We start from the raw sequence: 14,672 nt of genomic DNA on the forward strand, positions 1-14,672 counted from the left end.
CACGGAAAAGATCACCAACACTTTGTGAGACCCAGACCGAACCGTTCTCAACCGCACTTAGCCTTTAATGCCATTCTTTACCAGTGGGAAGCCATCCCCTTACCCTAGCAGTGTTAACGTCTTCCCCTACCGGTTGCGCTACACAGGACCACGCATTACACAGAGGCCGTGCGAGGTCCACATCCCTGGAGATCTGCCCCACATCGAGAACGTCTGGGAGTCTAGCCCCTCCGTCCCCAGTCCCCCCCGCCCCAACCTTCGTTCTTCAAAGAACACCTCATTTGCATTCATTTCCATTCATCAACGTCAGATAAAACACGATTCATATGTTCCGCACGCACCTGCCGCAGACACAAGCACGCACAGGCGCTGGTTTCCACGGTGAAACGACCGGGGGAAATGGGGACTCTGGTGACAGCCTCCTCTCTACCTGCTCAGAGTCCCTACACACAGACACTAGCATACTTTCTCCGGCGGGATCGTTTCTGTCACTGTCTGTAGTTCCCTGTCTCTAGCCATCTGTTTGGGGGGAGCTCACAGCCGTCATTGCTATTCTTAAAATCTAGACTTTTCCTTCAAATTCCGAGCCACCCCAACGACACCAACACCAACCTTCCATACAAACACACCGCTATTCAGATACTAGTTGGCATTCGCGCGGCGGTGATGTGTTTACCTCCTTCGCTTTGCCGTCGAGTCGGGCTATAAACTTATGTGTGGGAGAAAATACAAAAATCGCATTAACAGCAAGGATGTATTCTGCTGACTGAAGCACGCGCACCCACGATGTAAAGCGCTTCGGGTGTCCTGAAAGGCGCTATATAAACGCCGTGAACAAACTAATTCATTAAAAACCCTTCAGTGTGTGTGTGTGACCCATTTCGGTTGAAGCTACAACAACAAATGGAGGGAAAAAAAGTGGATCCGCACGAGTCAAAAGACGACTCACCAGAACCGCTTGCACTCGGTCGGGCTCTGCAGTCGAAAGCACTCCGACAAGGCGAGCCGACTGAACACTTATAAAACATAGATGCTGGTCTCTCATCCCCTTCTCCCTGCCTCTGAAGAGGGAGTCTTTGGGCTGCGTACCACTAACAAGTCTCTTGAATCAAAAAAGAGCTGAATGGGCACAACCAAGCATCAGCCACTACAGAGACTTTCCCGGCGCGCTGTGAAAACATGCTTTTTCATCCCCGGGTTTGAACTGCGGCTGATTCATATACAGATTGGAAAATAAGGGCCCCTCTCATATCTGACGGCAGAGATTCAAGAGACCTGCTTTCACCGGTCTCCACGTCACCATTGAGACGCTCTCCTATCAAGTTCCATTTGTAAACACACCCTCTCCTCCACCCCCGTTGTCCCTCTCCCTCTCCCCCCCTCTCTCTCTCCCCCTCACCCCCCCCTCTCTCTCTCTCTCTCTCTCCCCCTCTCTCTCTCTCTCTCCCCCTCTCCCCCCCCCCCTCTCTCTCTCTCTCTCTCTCCCCCTCTCTCTCTCTCCCTCCCCCTCTCTCTCTCTCCCCCTCTCTCTCTCTCCCTCTCCCAAGGTCCTCAAAATCGGAGTGTGAAGCGTGAGAAACATGCTGTGTTATCTGAGGAGTGGGATCATTATGGCACCCACTATTCCCAGTAGGACCAGAAACAGACTCGGCAGTTCCATCGGCCAAACAAATACCCTTGAATTTACCCTCCCGCCGTGTCTCTCTCCTTCCCATCCCCAGCACACAGAACACTGCAACGGTTTCACTCTATTGTTTAGTGCATCCAAATGGTTGCTTATCAACTGTGCATTATCGTTCGTCTGTCTGACACGGCCCACACACACACACACACACACACACACACACACACACACACACCTCGCTGAGGGCTTTCATCTAACAGCCTCTCTCTCTCCGTCTGTGCCTCTCACGGTCTTTCATTACTCAGTGTCTCACACACACACACACACACACACACACACACACACACACACACACACACACACACACACACACTCAAAAGAATTACATTCAGAGCAGCCACAGCAGGAGCGCTGGGAATGGGGTTCGATACAAAAATAAAAATTCTTTATTAAAATGTCAATACTTCATTTGGGCGGAGGTGACGGAGGAGAATGTACGACAGAGCCTCTCAGCAAGGCCCCTGTGGGCGATGTCTCCCTGCCTGGCTGACGACTAATTGACTCTTCTCTCTGGGTAAAGTCGCGGTTCAGACGGGGGGGGGGGGGGGTAACAGGCACAGCTGCAGGGGAGAACAGAGGGAACTGGCAGGTGTCACTTTGGGGTTTGGGCGTTTTGCCACTTTTCATTTGTTTGTCGCGTGCTTATTTTCCCCCGGCGGCTTTTTTGTCATTTCCTGAAATCAGCACTAGACTTAGCTACCGGAGTGCTCTCAGATAACAGAAGTGGCACAATGGGTTGGAGACCTGTCTCTGGTTGTGCCCAGTCGTCTGTATCATGGCAACAGGCTTCAACAAAGATGGACACAAACCGGTGCCCACCGGTTCTTTAATAAGGGACCGTTCAGAGGGGGAGGGCGGGGTCCGATTGCTCGTAGATGGTGTGGAGGAGGAAGAGGAGGAGGAGGAGGAGGAGATGAGACCAATATAGAGGGAGGAGAAGAAGGAAAGAAGACGAGGAGAGAAAAGAGAGCAAGGAAGGAGGGAGGGAAGTGAGGGAGGAAGGGGGAGAACCTAAACAGGCGGCAACAATGTGAAAATTTCATGGCGCCCACGGGATCGATGCAGTTCATTTGGCACAGTGAGAAGTGACAGCTGATTATTCTGCCGCTCTGCTCCACACATCTATTTCTACAAAACTACCAGCCGTCCCTCCGTCTATCTATCCATCCATCCATCCAGCCGAGAGAGCGTGTGGCAGGAGGAATGACCCACAGAGAGGTGTCGGGAGAGACACAAAAGCATGAATGAGTGACAGGACGTGAAACGTCGGGGAGGAAGTGAGGGGGAACAAAAAGCACACAAGTGAAGAAGCAAGTGAGGAAAATCTGGAGTGGAGGAGAAGGAGGAGGAGGAGGCAAGGAAAGAAAGATTGATAAAAGAATGATGCGGTTGCTATGGATGATGTGGAAGAAGACCATAGCATTAACGTTAACAAGAGCACAGTTATGCTAAAACCAGGCCAGTAGACTCCCCCGGTACAACTGTCAGAGTGCTCGTCCAAGACAACAACACCGGTAGGTGGAAATTTAACGTTTGTGTTTGATTTCCATGAGAGTCGCTTAGGACACTGCTGTCGCCAGAGGGACCCAACATATGACACGAACCGGTCTCAGCCCACCCACATCCCCGTTGGTAGAACAGCATGTAGGTCTGACGGTTTGCATAAAAAAAATAAAATGATGCAGTAAAGAGCCCTCCTCCTCGTGTTTCCTCTGGTCCCAGTCCATTGAACTCCACACTGCATCAATTAAACATCAAGAGCGTCAGACCTAATCCTTTTAAAGTGCCCCCCGTAAAAACAACCGACCAAATGCATTAACAACCACTCAACCCAAACGTCATTAGTACCATACAATGGAGAGGCATGTCGGCAATGAGCGCGTGTGCGTTTGGCTTCACACTGAACGACATTGGGAGTCGCGCCCGGCGCCTCTCGAACTCACCAGGCTCTTTCGCGTGTCCGGGACGGCGCTGACGTCCACGGGCTCCCTGTCGATGGCGTTGACGAAGCGCGCCTCGGCCACGGCAATGGCACAGATGACGTGGACCCACCTGGCACGGGGGAGGGGGGGGGGGGAGCAGAGTTCACAGTGGGGATGGTTATGAGGTTGCAGCCCATCTGGGCTTACTGGACGGCACTAACTGACTTGTGGAGCTTCATGTAGTTGTATTATCTTCATCATCATCATATTTTATCCTCTGTGTGCCTCCACCGTCACCATGATCTTTGGTAGGTTTTGAGCCGGGGACATTTCGCTCCAAACTATTTTAATTGAAATGATTAATTATCGCGCCTTTTCCTTATTTGGACCATCTTCATGTTGAATCTATACGGGACACATCATGTTTGTGGTCATCATTAGCGGTGTGGTGAAGTATGTGTTCCCAGAGTACTGTGTGTAATGTGTAACTGGGTGTGCCTGCGTCTACCTGGGTGAGGTCACTCACCTGTTGTCTACCGTTCTCTTCAAGGCTCCGCCCCTCAGGTTACAGAGACAGCACTCCTATGCAACATAAGGACAATTCATTAGTCAGATTATCTTTACTTATTCAGCCGCAGAAATAGGCATCCGACTAGTCGCCTATAAAAGGAAAATAGGTAGATCGAAAAGGCATCTAAACACTGTAAACAGTACTCTTCCTCCAGACGTTATGAGGACCTGTGGCTGTGTGTTGACCTGTGTTGGGTCTCCCACTTGCTGGCCATAATTCTCCCCAGCCTAGCTAAAATGCACAGATGTTTAAGGAGGAGGTGTGGTAAATTGAATTAAGCATGGCCGTTAATTACACCATTATGTATTTTTCACTAATTTCAAGAAACACACCAACCCCCGTTTCAGGGATGGAAGCCAGTCAAGCAGAGAACTTTAAGTGCGGCCACTGTGCTGATTCACTGCTTTCCCCCAACATTATAGACAGGGCCCATTACATTTGCTCATTAGAAAACCATTATATGGATATAAATGCATTTCTCCACTCATTAAATAAGACTCACATACTATGCATTTAAATCATCGAAGAATACAATCTTTTCATCCTTTGAGGTTTGGTGGCAGAACTGAGTTCAGGTACTGTGTTGTGATGTCACAGGTGTGACATTAGGGAAGTTGTTTTGATGCCACATAACCAAGTTTAAGTTCAATTTTGTGACGTCACAAAACTGACTTCGTGGTAAATGTGGTGATGTAACGTGAAAGTTCACGTTAAGGGGTTGTGATGTCACAAATTATTTCGGGTTAGGAGTTGTGTTTTGACAAAATGGTTCACGGTTAGGGGTTGTGCGGTCACAAATGGGTTCAGGTTAGGGGTTTTGATGTCAGGTTAAAGTTCATGGTTAGGGGTTGTGATGTCACAAATGGGTTCGGGTTAGGGGTTGAGTGTCAGAAATGGGTTCGGGGTTTTAGGTTGCGACGTCACAAATGAGTTCAGGGTTTGTGATGTCACAAATGAGTTCAGGGTTTGTGATGTCACAAATGAGTTCAGGGTTTGCGACGTCACAAATGAGTTCAGGGTTTGCGACGTCACAAATGGGTTCAGGGTTTGCGACGTCACAAATGGGTTCAGGGTTTGCGACGTCACAAATGGGTTCAGGGTTTGCGACGTCACAAATGAGTTCAGGGTTTGCGACGACACAAATGAGTTCAGGGTTTGCGACGTCACAAATGGGTTCAGGGTTTGCGACGTCACAAATGGGTTCAGGGTTTGCGACGTCACAAATGGGTTCAGGGTTTGCGACGTCACAAATGGGTTCAGGGTTTGCGACGTCACAAATGGGTTCAGGGTTTGCGACGTCACAAATGGGTTCAGGGTTTGCGACGTCACAAATGGGTTCAGGGTTTGCGACGTCACAAATGGGTTCAGGTTTTGCGACGTCACAAATGGGTTCAGGGTTTGCGACGTCACAAATGAGTTCAGGGTTTGCGACGTCACAAATGAGTTCAGGGTTTGCGACGTCACAAATGAGTTCAGGGTTTGCGACGACACAAATGGGTTCAGGGTTTGCGACGTCACAAATGGGTTCAGGGTTTGCGACGTCACAAATGGGTTCAGGGTTTGCGACGTCACAAATGGGTTCAGGGTTTGCGACGTCACAAATGAGTTCAGGGTTTTCGACGTCACAAATGGGTTCAGGGTTTGCGACGTCACAAATGGGTTCAGGGTTTGCGACGTCACAAATGGGTTCAGGTTTTGCGACGTCACAAATGAGTTCAGGGTTTGCGGCGTCACAAATGAGTTCAGGGTTTGCGGCGTCACAAATGAGTTCAGGGTTTGCGGCGTCACAAATGGGTTCAGGGTTTGCGGCGTCACAAATGGGTTCAGGGTTTGCGACGTCACAAATGGGTTCAGGGTTTGCGACGTCACAAATGGGTTCAGGGTTTGCGACGTCACAAATGAGTTCAGGGTTTGCGATTTCACAAATAGGTTCAGGGTTTGCGGTGTCACAAATGAGTTTGGCTATGAGGTCGTACTGTCGCCGTGCTGTGTGATGCGTGTGTGTGTGCGGGGTTGACTCACCACCGCCCAGGCCTCGGAGGCACACCGGGAGCAGGTCCAGGACTTCTGGACCATGTCAGGCTTGACGCCATAGCAACCTGCCAAACACAAACACAGAGCTCACCACCGACACAGCAGCTGCAGCACACAGAGTTCATATATCTGTCATGGGATTAGAACGGAGCCTGCGCTCGTCAATCAAGATGAACAGTGGACCGGCATGTTGGAATAGAAACCAACACAGTCAGCCAAGGTCCAAATCGTTATTCCATCCTCATTCTATTTTTTTTACCCATTAAAACCTCATTGTCTGTACATCAACTACATTGATCCTGATCGGTCTGATTGAGGATGGGGGAAATATTTCGAAAGAGAGGCTCAGAGGTAGGAAGCCATTTTGGACAAGGTCCTGTTTAAAGGGGACATATCATACCACCAGGTGTGAGTGTGATTAGCCATTACAAACCGTTTTCAAAATGTGCAGCATTGTGACATCACAGGTGGGCGTGTCCACCTAGATGTGTGACGGATAGATAGACACGCCAACCTGTGATGTCACAATGCTGCACATTTTCAAACCTGCTTGTAATGGCTAATCACACTCACACCTGGTGGTATGATATGTCCCCTTTAAATGACTCCAGCACATCCAGAATAAATCTAGGTGGACACGCCCACTTGTGATGTCACTAAAACACAGGAAAAGGCAGCTTTCCAAAATGCCTGTAATGGCTAATCAGTCTCACAACTGGTTGCATAATATCAACCCTTTAAATGACCTGCACATCAAGGCCCGGCTCAGAGGAACGAGCGGACTAGGGTGCACGGTTCTATGTCGTGGGTCTACTCACTGGTGTGGACAACGTTCTATGTCGTGGGTCTACTCACTGGTGTGGACAACGTTCTATGTCGTGGGTCTACTCACTGGTGTGGACAACGTTCTATGTCGTGGGTCTACTCACTGGTGTGGACAACGTTCTATGTCGTGGGTCTACTCACTGGTGTGGACAACGTTCTATGTCGTGGGTCTACTCACTGGTGTGGACAACGTTCTATGTCGTGGGTCTACTCACTGGTGTGGACAACGTTCTATGTCGTGGGTCTACTCACTGGTGTGGACAACGTTCTATGTCGTGGGTCTACTGACTGGTGTGGACAACGTTCTATGTCGTGGGTCTACTCACTGGTGTGGACAACGTTCTATGTCGTGGGTCTACTCACTGGTGTGGACAACGTTCTATGTCGTGGGTCTACTCACTGGTGTGGACAACGTTCTATGTCGTGGGTCTACTCACTGGTGTGGACAACGTTCTATGTCGTGGGTCTACTCACTGGTGTGGACAACGTTCTATGTCGTGGGTCTACTCACTGGTGTGGACAACGTTCTATGTCGTGGGTCTACTCACTGGTGTGGACAACGTTCTATGTCGTGGGTCTACTCACTGGTGTGGACAACGTTCTATGTCGTGGGTCTACTCACTGGTGTGGACAACGTTCTATGTCGTGGGTCTACTCACTGGTGTGGACAACGTTCTATGTCGTGGGTCTACTCACTGGTGTGGACAACGTTCTATGTCGTGGGTCTACTCACTGGTGTGGACAACGTTCTATGTCGTGGGTCTACTCACTGGTGTGGACAACGTTCTATGTCGTGGGTCTACTCACTGGTGTGGACAACGTTCTATGTCGTGGGTCTACTCACTGGTGTGGACAACGTTCTATGTCGTGGGTCTACTCACTGGTGTGGACAACGTTCTATGTCGTGGGTCTACTCACTGGTGTGGACAACGTTCTATGTCGTGGGTCTACTCACTGGTGTGGACCTGCAGGCAGCAGGAGGAGCAGCGGAGCAGCAAGCTGGTACCGTCCTCCGCGATGTTCGAGCTGGCCGGGAGCGGCTCCATGTTGGCCGCCACCGCGCTGAAGCACATCTCGGGCACCAGGGGCCGCGTGTGGCAGCCGTGTCCGGGGAGGGCCGGGGCGCTGGGGTCCGAGTGGAAGAGCTCCTGGGGGGGCTGGGGGGGAGAGACCATCCCGTGGGTTAAAGGAAGGCGGGGACTTCCCCGTGCGAGACGATGGCGCATGGGAGGCAACCGTAGGGAAGGGCATGTTAACGGAATAATACAACATATACATGTCGTTGGTTGACTCTCGGCACCGTACAATACATCAATTTACATTTAGCGGACACTTTTATCTAAAGTGACTTACAATAGGTAGTCTTGTCAGAAATGTCGCTGCCAGTTGCCAGTACGTTCGCTACAAAATTTAACTTCACCGGTCCTGTAAAGGTTATTCATATATGCATCTTTAGGTGTTAAGTTCCTCACTTTGTTAGTCCAGCAAAATATTATCTTAATCCTCTTTAATATGCACTTAGCGGCTTAACGGTCCCACCTTGGTGTAGGGACAAAACAGAGAGCAGACGGCGCAGTAGGGATCCAGGTTGGCCACGGCCGCGTTGAAGGCCTTCTCGGCCAGGAAGTTTGGTGAAGATTGGTTCTGCCACAGGTGCTCGTTCTTCTTCATGTCGCCCTCTAGTGGCATGGAGGGGGATAGCTCTGCGAAACATGGAGGGTTTCCAGCATGAGTGGAAAGCTCTTATATCTAACAAATACATCTCTGGACTAATGGAAAGTGTTGAAATGGAAAATATGGGGGATATAACCTTCACCACCTGAACTTTGTAAATATAATCACTGCAGCCATTTACTTGAAAAATATCCATAGAGTACTCTATGGAATTCTTTATTTGAGTCCACTTTGTCCCCCTCCCACTGTTAGAAAATCTGCTAGTCTACAAATTGGTTGGTTAGGCCTGAGCAGAAAACTGTATATGAACTGTAGGAGAGAGAAGGACATGGAGAGAGCAAGAGCGAGAGACACACATGAAGGAGATTGATGAGACAGAGCGCGAGAAATAATAAAAGGAAAGTGAAAGAAAGAAGATCGATGAGTGAGGGAAAGTGGTATAGGATGAAAGAAAGGCATCCATTATAAAAGCATGAGCTTCGCCACATCTAAAACGTTGGCTGTGGACAGCGAGTTGACACTGGGGGCAAACATGGAAGCCAAGGACGGGATGGGTAAGATGGGAAGGAGGCCAACAGTAGGATGGGACCATCACGTCTTCCCAAACAGAACTTATATCTCAACTTACAAAGCCACAGAGGCAGACAGACATCCAAGATACAGCCTTTGATTTTCAGACCGCTGCTTATTATCCAAACGTCAATGGCACGCTTTAGTCTGGTACTGTATGAATTTTAATCTGTAAACTGATATTTTAACATGCGCTTCAATTGAGTAAATGTGTGGATTTCTTTGATGGAGGGGATTATGAAGAAGAAAAAGAAAAATCAATGGGTGTGACTGGGTTAGGAAAGACTGATAGGGGCACGGACAGATAGAGAGGCTGTAAGATGAAAGCCCTTATCGGGCAAGTGTGTGTGAGCGTGTATGAGTTTGTGTGTGCGTCTGACCTTCATCACTGGAGTGCTCCTGTTTGACGATGGAAAGAGGAGAGCGCTTCGGGGGCTTGGTGAGGGGGTGACGTCTGCTCTTCATCTTGGAGTAGGACGACTGGGGGGGGGGGGGGGGACACAGGGACACATCACAGAGCTGCTTTAGTCCTTATTCAACACGACCAAAGAGACGCACAGGAATAGCCCTTACTCACAGAGTGGTCGTTAGCTGGGGGGGGGGAAACCATGACAACATGATGGAAACACATTCTCTGCTGCCGGGTTGGGGAAATAGAGCTGGAAGGATCGGATGTTTCTCTACCTGGGCGGGGTCCATAGTAGTCTCCGTCTTACAGGCGTGTAGCGTATCGTCCGTGGGGATCTTGATGCCGGCCTTGGCGAACTGCTCAAAGGCCTCCTCAAAGGTGTTGATGGGTATGGCTTTGGAGTACGACTTCTTCGGACGTCTCTGCTTCTTCTTGCCCGCCTCTTCGCTGGGGTGAAGCGCCGGGACCGAGGGCTCTGGACAGCAAGCAGGAGGGGAGGGGGGGTTAGTGACGAATGAGGGGAGGGATTGCTGGAGTAAACACGGAACAAACGACCCCCTTGAAGGCCCCTTTAAACATGAAATGTAAAATAATGCTGTAGATAGCATTATTTTAGATGTAGGATAGACCCCATAACAAAGAGACATGCATCAAAGCTGCCGTTGGCTCGCATGTTAAAAGATGCATTAATCAAAAGCATCCACACAGTCCAAACTATCCTTCATCAACGTGATTTAATTTGTATCCGACTTTTTTCCGTCTGATTAGAGTGTGACACCTTTACAAGCTGTTTTGAAAATCGGCCTCTTCTGAAATCACAAGTGGGCGTGTCCACCTAGATTTGTATCGTATAGATGAGCAACATTTGCTACAGTCCACTGGGTAGGCTGGTAGACTGATCTATCCAGCGTACATCTAGGTGCATGCTGGATAGATCACACGGCCACATGTGATGTCAGAAGAGGCCGATTTTCTAAACGGCTTGAAACTGCTAATCACACTCACACCTGGTGGTGTAATATGTCTTCTTTAAACACGAAATGTAAAAGAACGCAGTAGATCATAGGAACAACTCCAGAGCAAAGACATGCGTCGCATCGAGGCAGCCATTGGCTCGCATGGTAGACGATGCATCATTCAAAAGCACTTTCACAGTTCAAACTATCCTTTATCAACGTGATTAAAATAGCACCTGAATCCCTGTTCAATAAATAAGAAATAAATCTTTCATTTCAACCAGGGTCCTGTACTTTGTGCGGGGCCCGTCGAAGCCCCCCGCCTTTCGAGACGAAGCCTCCCCTCACCTTCCTCCTTCTCGTCTCCCGGTGCCGCCAGCAGGGAGGCGGCGGCCCTCCTGGCGGCCTCCTCCTTCTCCTCCTGCTCCTCCTGCTCCAGGGCCACCAGGGCCATCATGGCCTCCCGGGCCAGCCTCTCGTCGCGGAGCTGCCGGCGCTGGGCCTCGTGCTCCTCCACCTGCCGCTGGTACTCCTCCGTGTCCAGCTCCACGCCCTCCTCCGTCAGCACCTTCACCTCGCCCACCTTCAGCCGGCGGAACTGGCTCTTCCTCAGCAGGGCCCTGGGGAGGAGGAGGAGGAGGAGGGAGGAGGCGAGAAGGAGGAGGGAGGAGGTGAGGAGGAGGAGGGAAGAGGCGAGGGGGTGAGGAGGAGGAGGAGGAGGGAGGAGGAGAGGAGGGAGGAGGAGGAGGAAGAGGAGCAGGAGAAAATGAAATGAGTGAGTATGGGTGGTTTTACATCAAGGGACTAAGGAGTTTTCTCCGTCCAAGAAGACTCACTTCTGGGAGGCGGAGAACAATCAGAGTTATAAAAAAAAAACTGAATCAATCAGTTAAATACAAATAAAACATTTAAAAAGTTCAGGGTATAGCTTGAATGTTTCCACCATCGTCAAGCGTTTTAATTCCTAATTAAAAAGAAAAAAATCTGGACCAAACCGCTCTAAACCTCATTGGTGATTAGGTCACTCTGGTGTCACTTTTAGAGCAACACCAACCCAGCCTTTTGGCCCGCCTAGGAACGGAACCCCTTCACCGTCGTCGGCCTACTCTGGGCCCTCACAGTGACCCCTGACCCCGTGCCCGGCTCACCTCCGCAGCAGGTTGGCGCGGTGGGCGACGCGGCGCTGCCTCCACTGCTCTAGCTGGGCGCTGTCCACCTCGGTGGGCTTCAGGTGGTCCAGCACCGTGGTGTCCTTGCCCTGCTTCCAAAGCTCGTAGCGCTCGGGCTGCAGGCAGCGCACGAACACGTCCATGGAGATCTTCACCATGTCCTTACGGCACGAGCACTGTGGGGGGGAGGGGAGGAGGAGGAGGAAGAGGAGGAGGAGGAGGAGGAGGATGAGTGTCAGTCGTGTCCGGGCCACTTCATTCCCACAGCCCATAAATAACGGGTACAGTCTCCGACGGCTCCACGGGCCCTTAATGTAAGACAGCCCAGGATCCAGTAGCCCTCTCAAGGTCCTTCTCAAGGTTTCAAGGCCCTTGAAGTCAAGTCAAGGCCCTTGAGAAAGGGACACAGAATAGCATCCCTTCTGCCTTCTCAAGGCCCTAGAGTGGGCCTGGAAGGAGGGCTCCCTCTTGTGCGTTCCTTCTCAGTGTTTCCAGGCTTGAGACATGAGGGAGAGACTGTTGTGGTTTCGAACCCGCACCGTCGTAGAGAGCATGGGTCAACAAGTGTCCCATGCATACGGCTTGAGGAAGAGCTAGTGTACATGGGGGACAGACACACACACACACACACACACACACACACTCCCTGCATTACATCCGAGCAGTTTTATCCGCCCGCGTTGCGCCGTATGTTCAATTACTGGGAACATTCTTCGGCTCCCGGGCCCGGCGAGGGTGGGGGAGGAGAGGGGGAGAGAGAGCGAGAGCACAGGGAATGGGACATAGGGGAAGGGAAGGAGAGAGAGAGGTTGTTGCCTCCCTACACGTCGCTAGAAGACTAATCTCCGTGGTACATTTCATCTGGCCAGCCCACGCCACTCCACACACACACACACACACACAGACAGAGAGAAGCGTGAGAGGGTAGTGGGATGCTAGGTTATGGTGGCTTTCAATATAAGAGTGAGAAGAGTAGGAGGAAATGGATGTGACACCGCCCTGCATTGATGCTAGCCTGCCTTGTAGCACGCACGCACGCACGCACACGCGCACGCACACGCACACGCACACGCACACGCACACGCACACGCACACGCACACGCACACGCACACGCACACACACACACACACACACACACACACGCATGCTTTTTTCATTACCCCACCGAAGCCCATCTGATCCGCTTCTTTATGAAACTATTAAGTGGTTATGGAGATGTTTGCCATCCTCGAGGGGTGCGGGAGACTTGCGCTTTGTTATTATGGGATATAAACTTCATAAGCTTTGCAGGGAAAGGGGAGGAAAACACATTAATCGAAGCAGACAAAGGCCCAGCAAACAGAGGCCTCTGGAGCCAGGCAGCCCAATGAGGCCTGAAGTATAGCACAGCTCCTAATGAAGCCTAATGCCAAGAGGCCTGATCACACTAACAGGAACCACGGAGCTAACCGCTAACAGGCCTGCTCAAACTAACAGGAACAACTGAGCTAACTGCTAACAGGCCTGCTCAAACTAACAGGAACAACTGAGCTAACTGCTAACAGGCCTGCTCAAACTAACAGGAACAACTGAGCTAACTGCTAACAGGCCTGATCACACTAACAGGACCCACGGAGCTAACCGCTAACAGGCCTGCTCAAACTAACAGGAACAACTGAGCTAACTGCTAACAGGCCTGCTCAAACTAACAGGAACAACTGAGCTAACTGCTAACAGGCCTGCTCAAACTAACAGGAACAACTGAGCTAACTGCTAACAGGCCTGATCACACTAACAGGACCCACGGAGCTAACCGCTAACAGGGCTGCTCAAACTAACAGGAACAACTGAGCTAACTGCTAACAGGCCTGCTCAAACTAACAGGAACAACTGAGCTAACTGCTAACAGGCCTGCTCAAACTAACAGGAACAACTGAGCTAACTGCTAACAGGCCTGCTCAAACTAACAGGAACAACTGAGCTAACTGCTAACAGGCCTGCTCAAACTAACAGGAACAACTGAGCTAACTGCTAACAGGCCTGATCACACTAACAGGACCCACGGAGCTAACCGCTAACAGGCCTGCTCAAACTAACAGGAACAACTGAGCTAACTGCTAACAGGCCTGCTCAAACTAACAGGAACAACTGAGCTAACTGCTAACAGGCCTGCTCAAACTAACAGGAACAACTGAGCTAACTGCTAACAGGCCTGCTCAAACTAACAGGAACAACTGAGCTAACTGCTAACAGGCCTGCTCAAACTAACAGGAACAACTGAGCTAACTGCTAACAGGCCTGCTCAAACTAACAGGAACAACTGAGCTAACTGCTAACAGGCCTGATCAAACTAACAGGAACAACTGAGCTAACTGCTAACAGGCCTGCTCAAACTAACAGGAACAACTGAGCTAACTGCTAACAGGCCTGCTCAAACTAACAGGAACAACTGAGCTAACCGCTAACAGGCCTGCTCAAACTAACAGGAACAACTGAGCTAACCGCTAACAGGCCTGCTCAAACTAACAGGAACAACTGAGCTAACTGCTAACAGGCCTGATCAAACTAACAGGAACAACTGAGCTAACCGCTAACAGGCCTGATCAAACAAATAGGAACTGTGTAGCTTTTATGCTTAATAAATCCTACTTTCTTCTGAATAAATGGAAAAATAACCACCAGGAACTAACTTTTGTACACAGCTTTTTAAAAGCATGTGACATTTTAACTACTACTACTACTACTACTAACTATGTGCCTCAAGGCCTAAATGATCTGGAAACTGCTGCACATAACCGACACATCCAGGAGTCATGACAGCAACTTGGTTTCAGAGCCCTTTCACATACGTGTCCAAATCAAAGACAGGACAGCAACA

At 50.2% G+C, this 14,672-nt stretch overlaps 1 protein-coding gene across 1 annotated transcript in view; it reads right to left on the reverse strand.

Annotated features, from left to right (window-relative positions):
- The window catches only part of kdm4b (lysine (K)-specific demethylase 4B), a 48,439-nt gene that overhangs the window by 5,159 nt on the left and 28,608 nt on the right, over positions 1 to 14,672 (reverse strand). The window contains 9 exon segments of the mRNA XM_079739954.1: positions 3,628 to 3,736; positions 4,133 to 4,188; positions 6,200 to 6,276; positions 7,992 to 8,193; positions 8,576 to 8,739; positions 9,661 to 9,760; positions 9,965 to 10,164; positions 10,994 to 11,265; positions 11,794 to 11,990. Coding sequence (XP_079596080.1) covers positions 3,628 to 3,736; positions 4,133 to 4,188; positions 6,200 to 6,276; positions 7,992 to 8,193; positions 8,576 to 8,739; positions 9,661 to 9,760; positions 9,965 to 10,164; positions 10,994 to 11,265; positions 11,794 to 11,990 — 1,377 coding nt within the window.

This window comes from Pollachius pollachius (assembly GCF_949987615.1).
Source record: "Pollachius pollachius genome assembly, chromosome: 7".
NCBI lineage: Eukaryota > Metazoa > Chordata > Actinopteri > Gadiformes > Gadidae > Pollachius > Pollachius pollachius.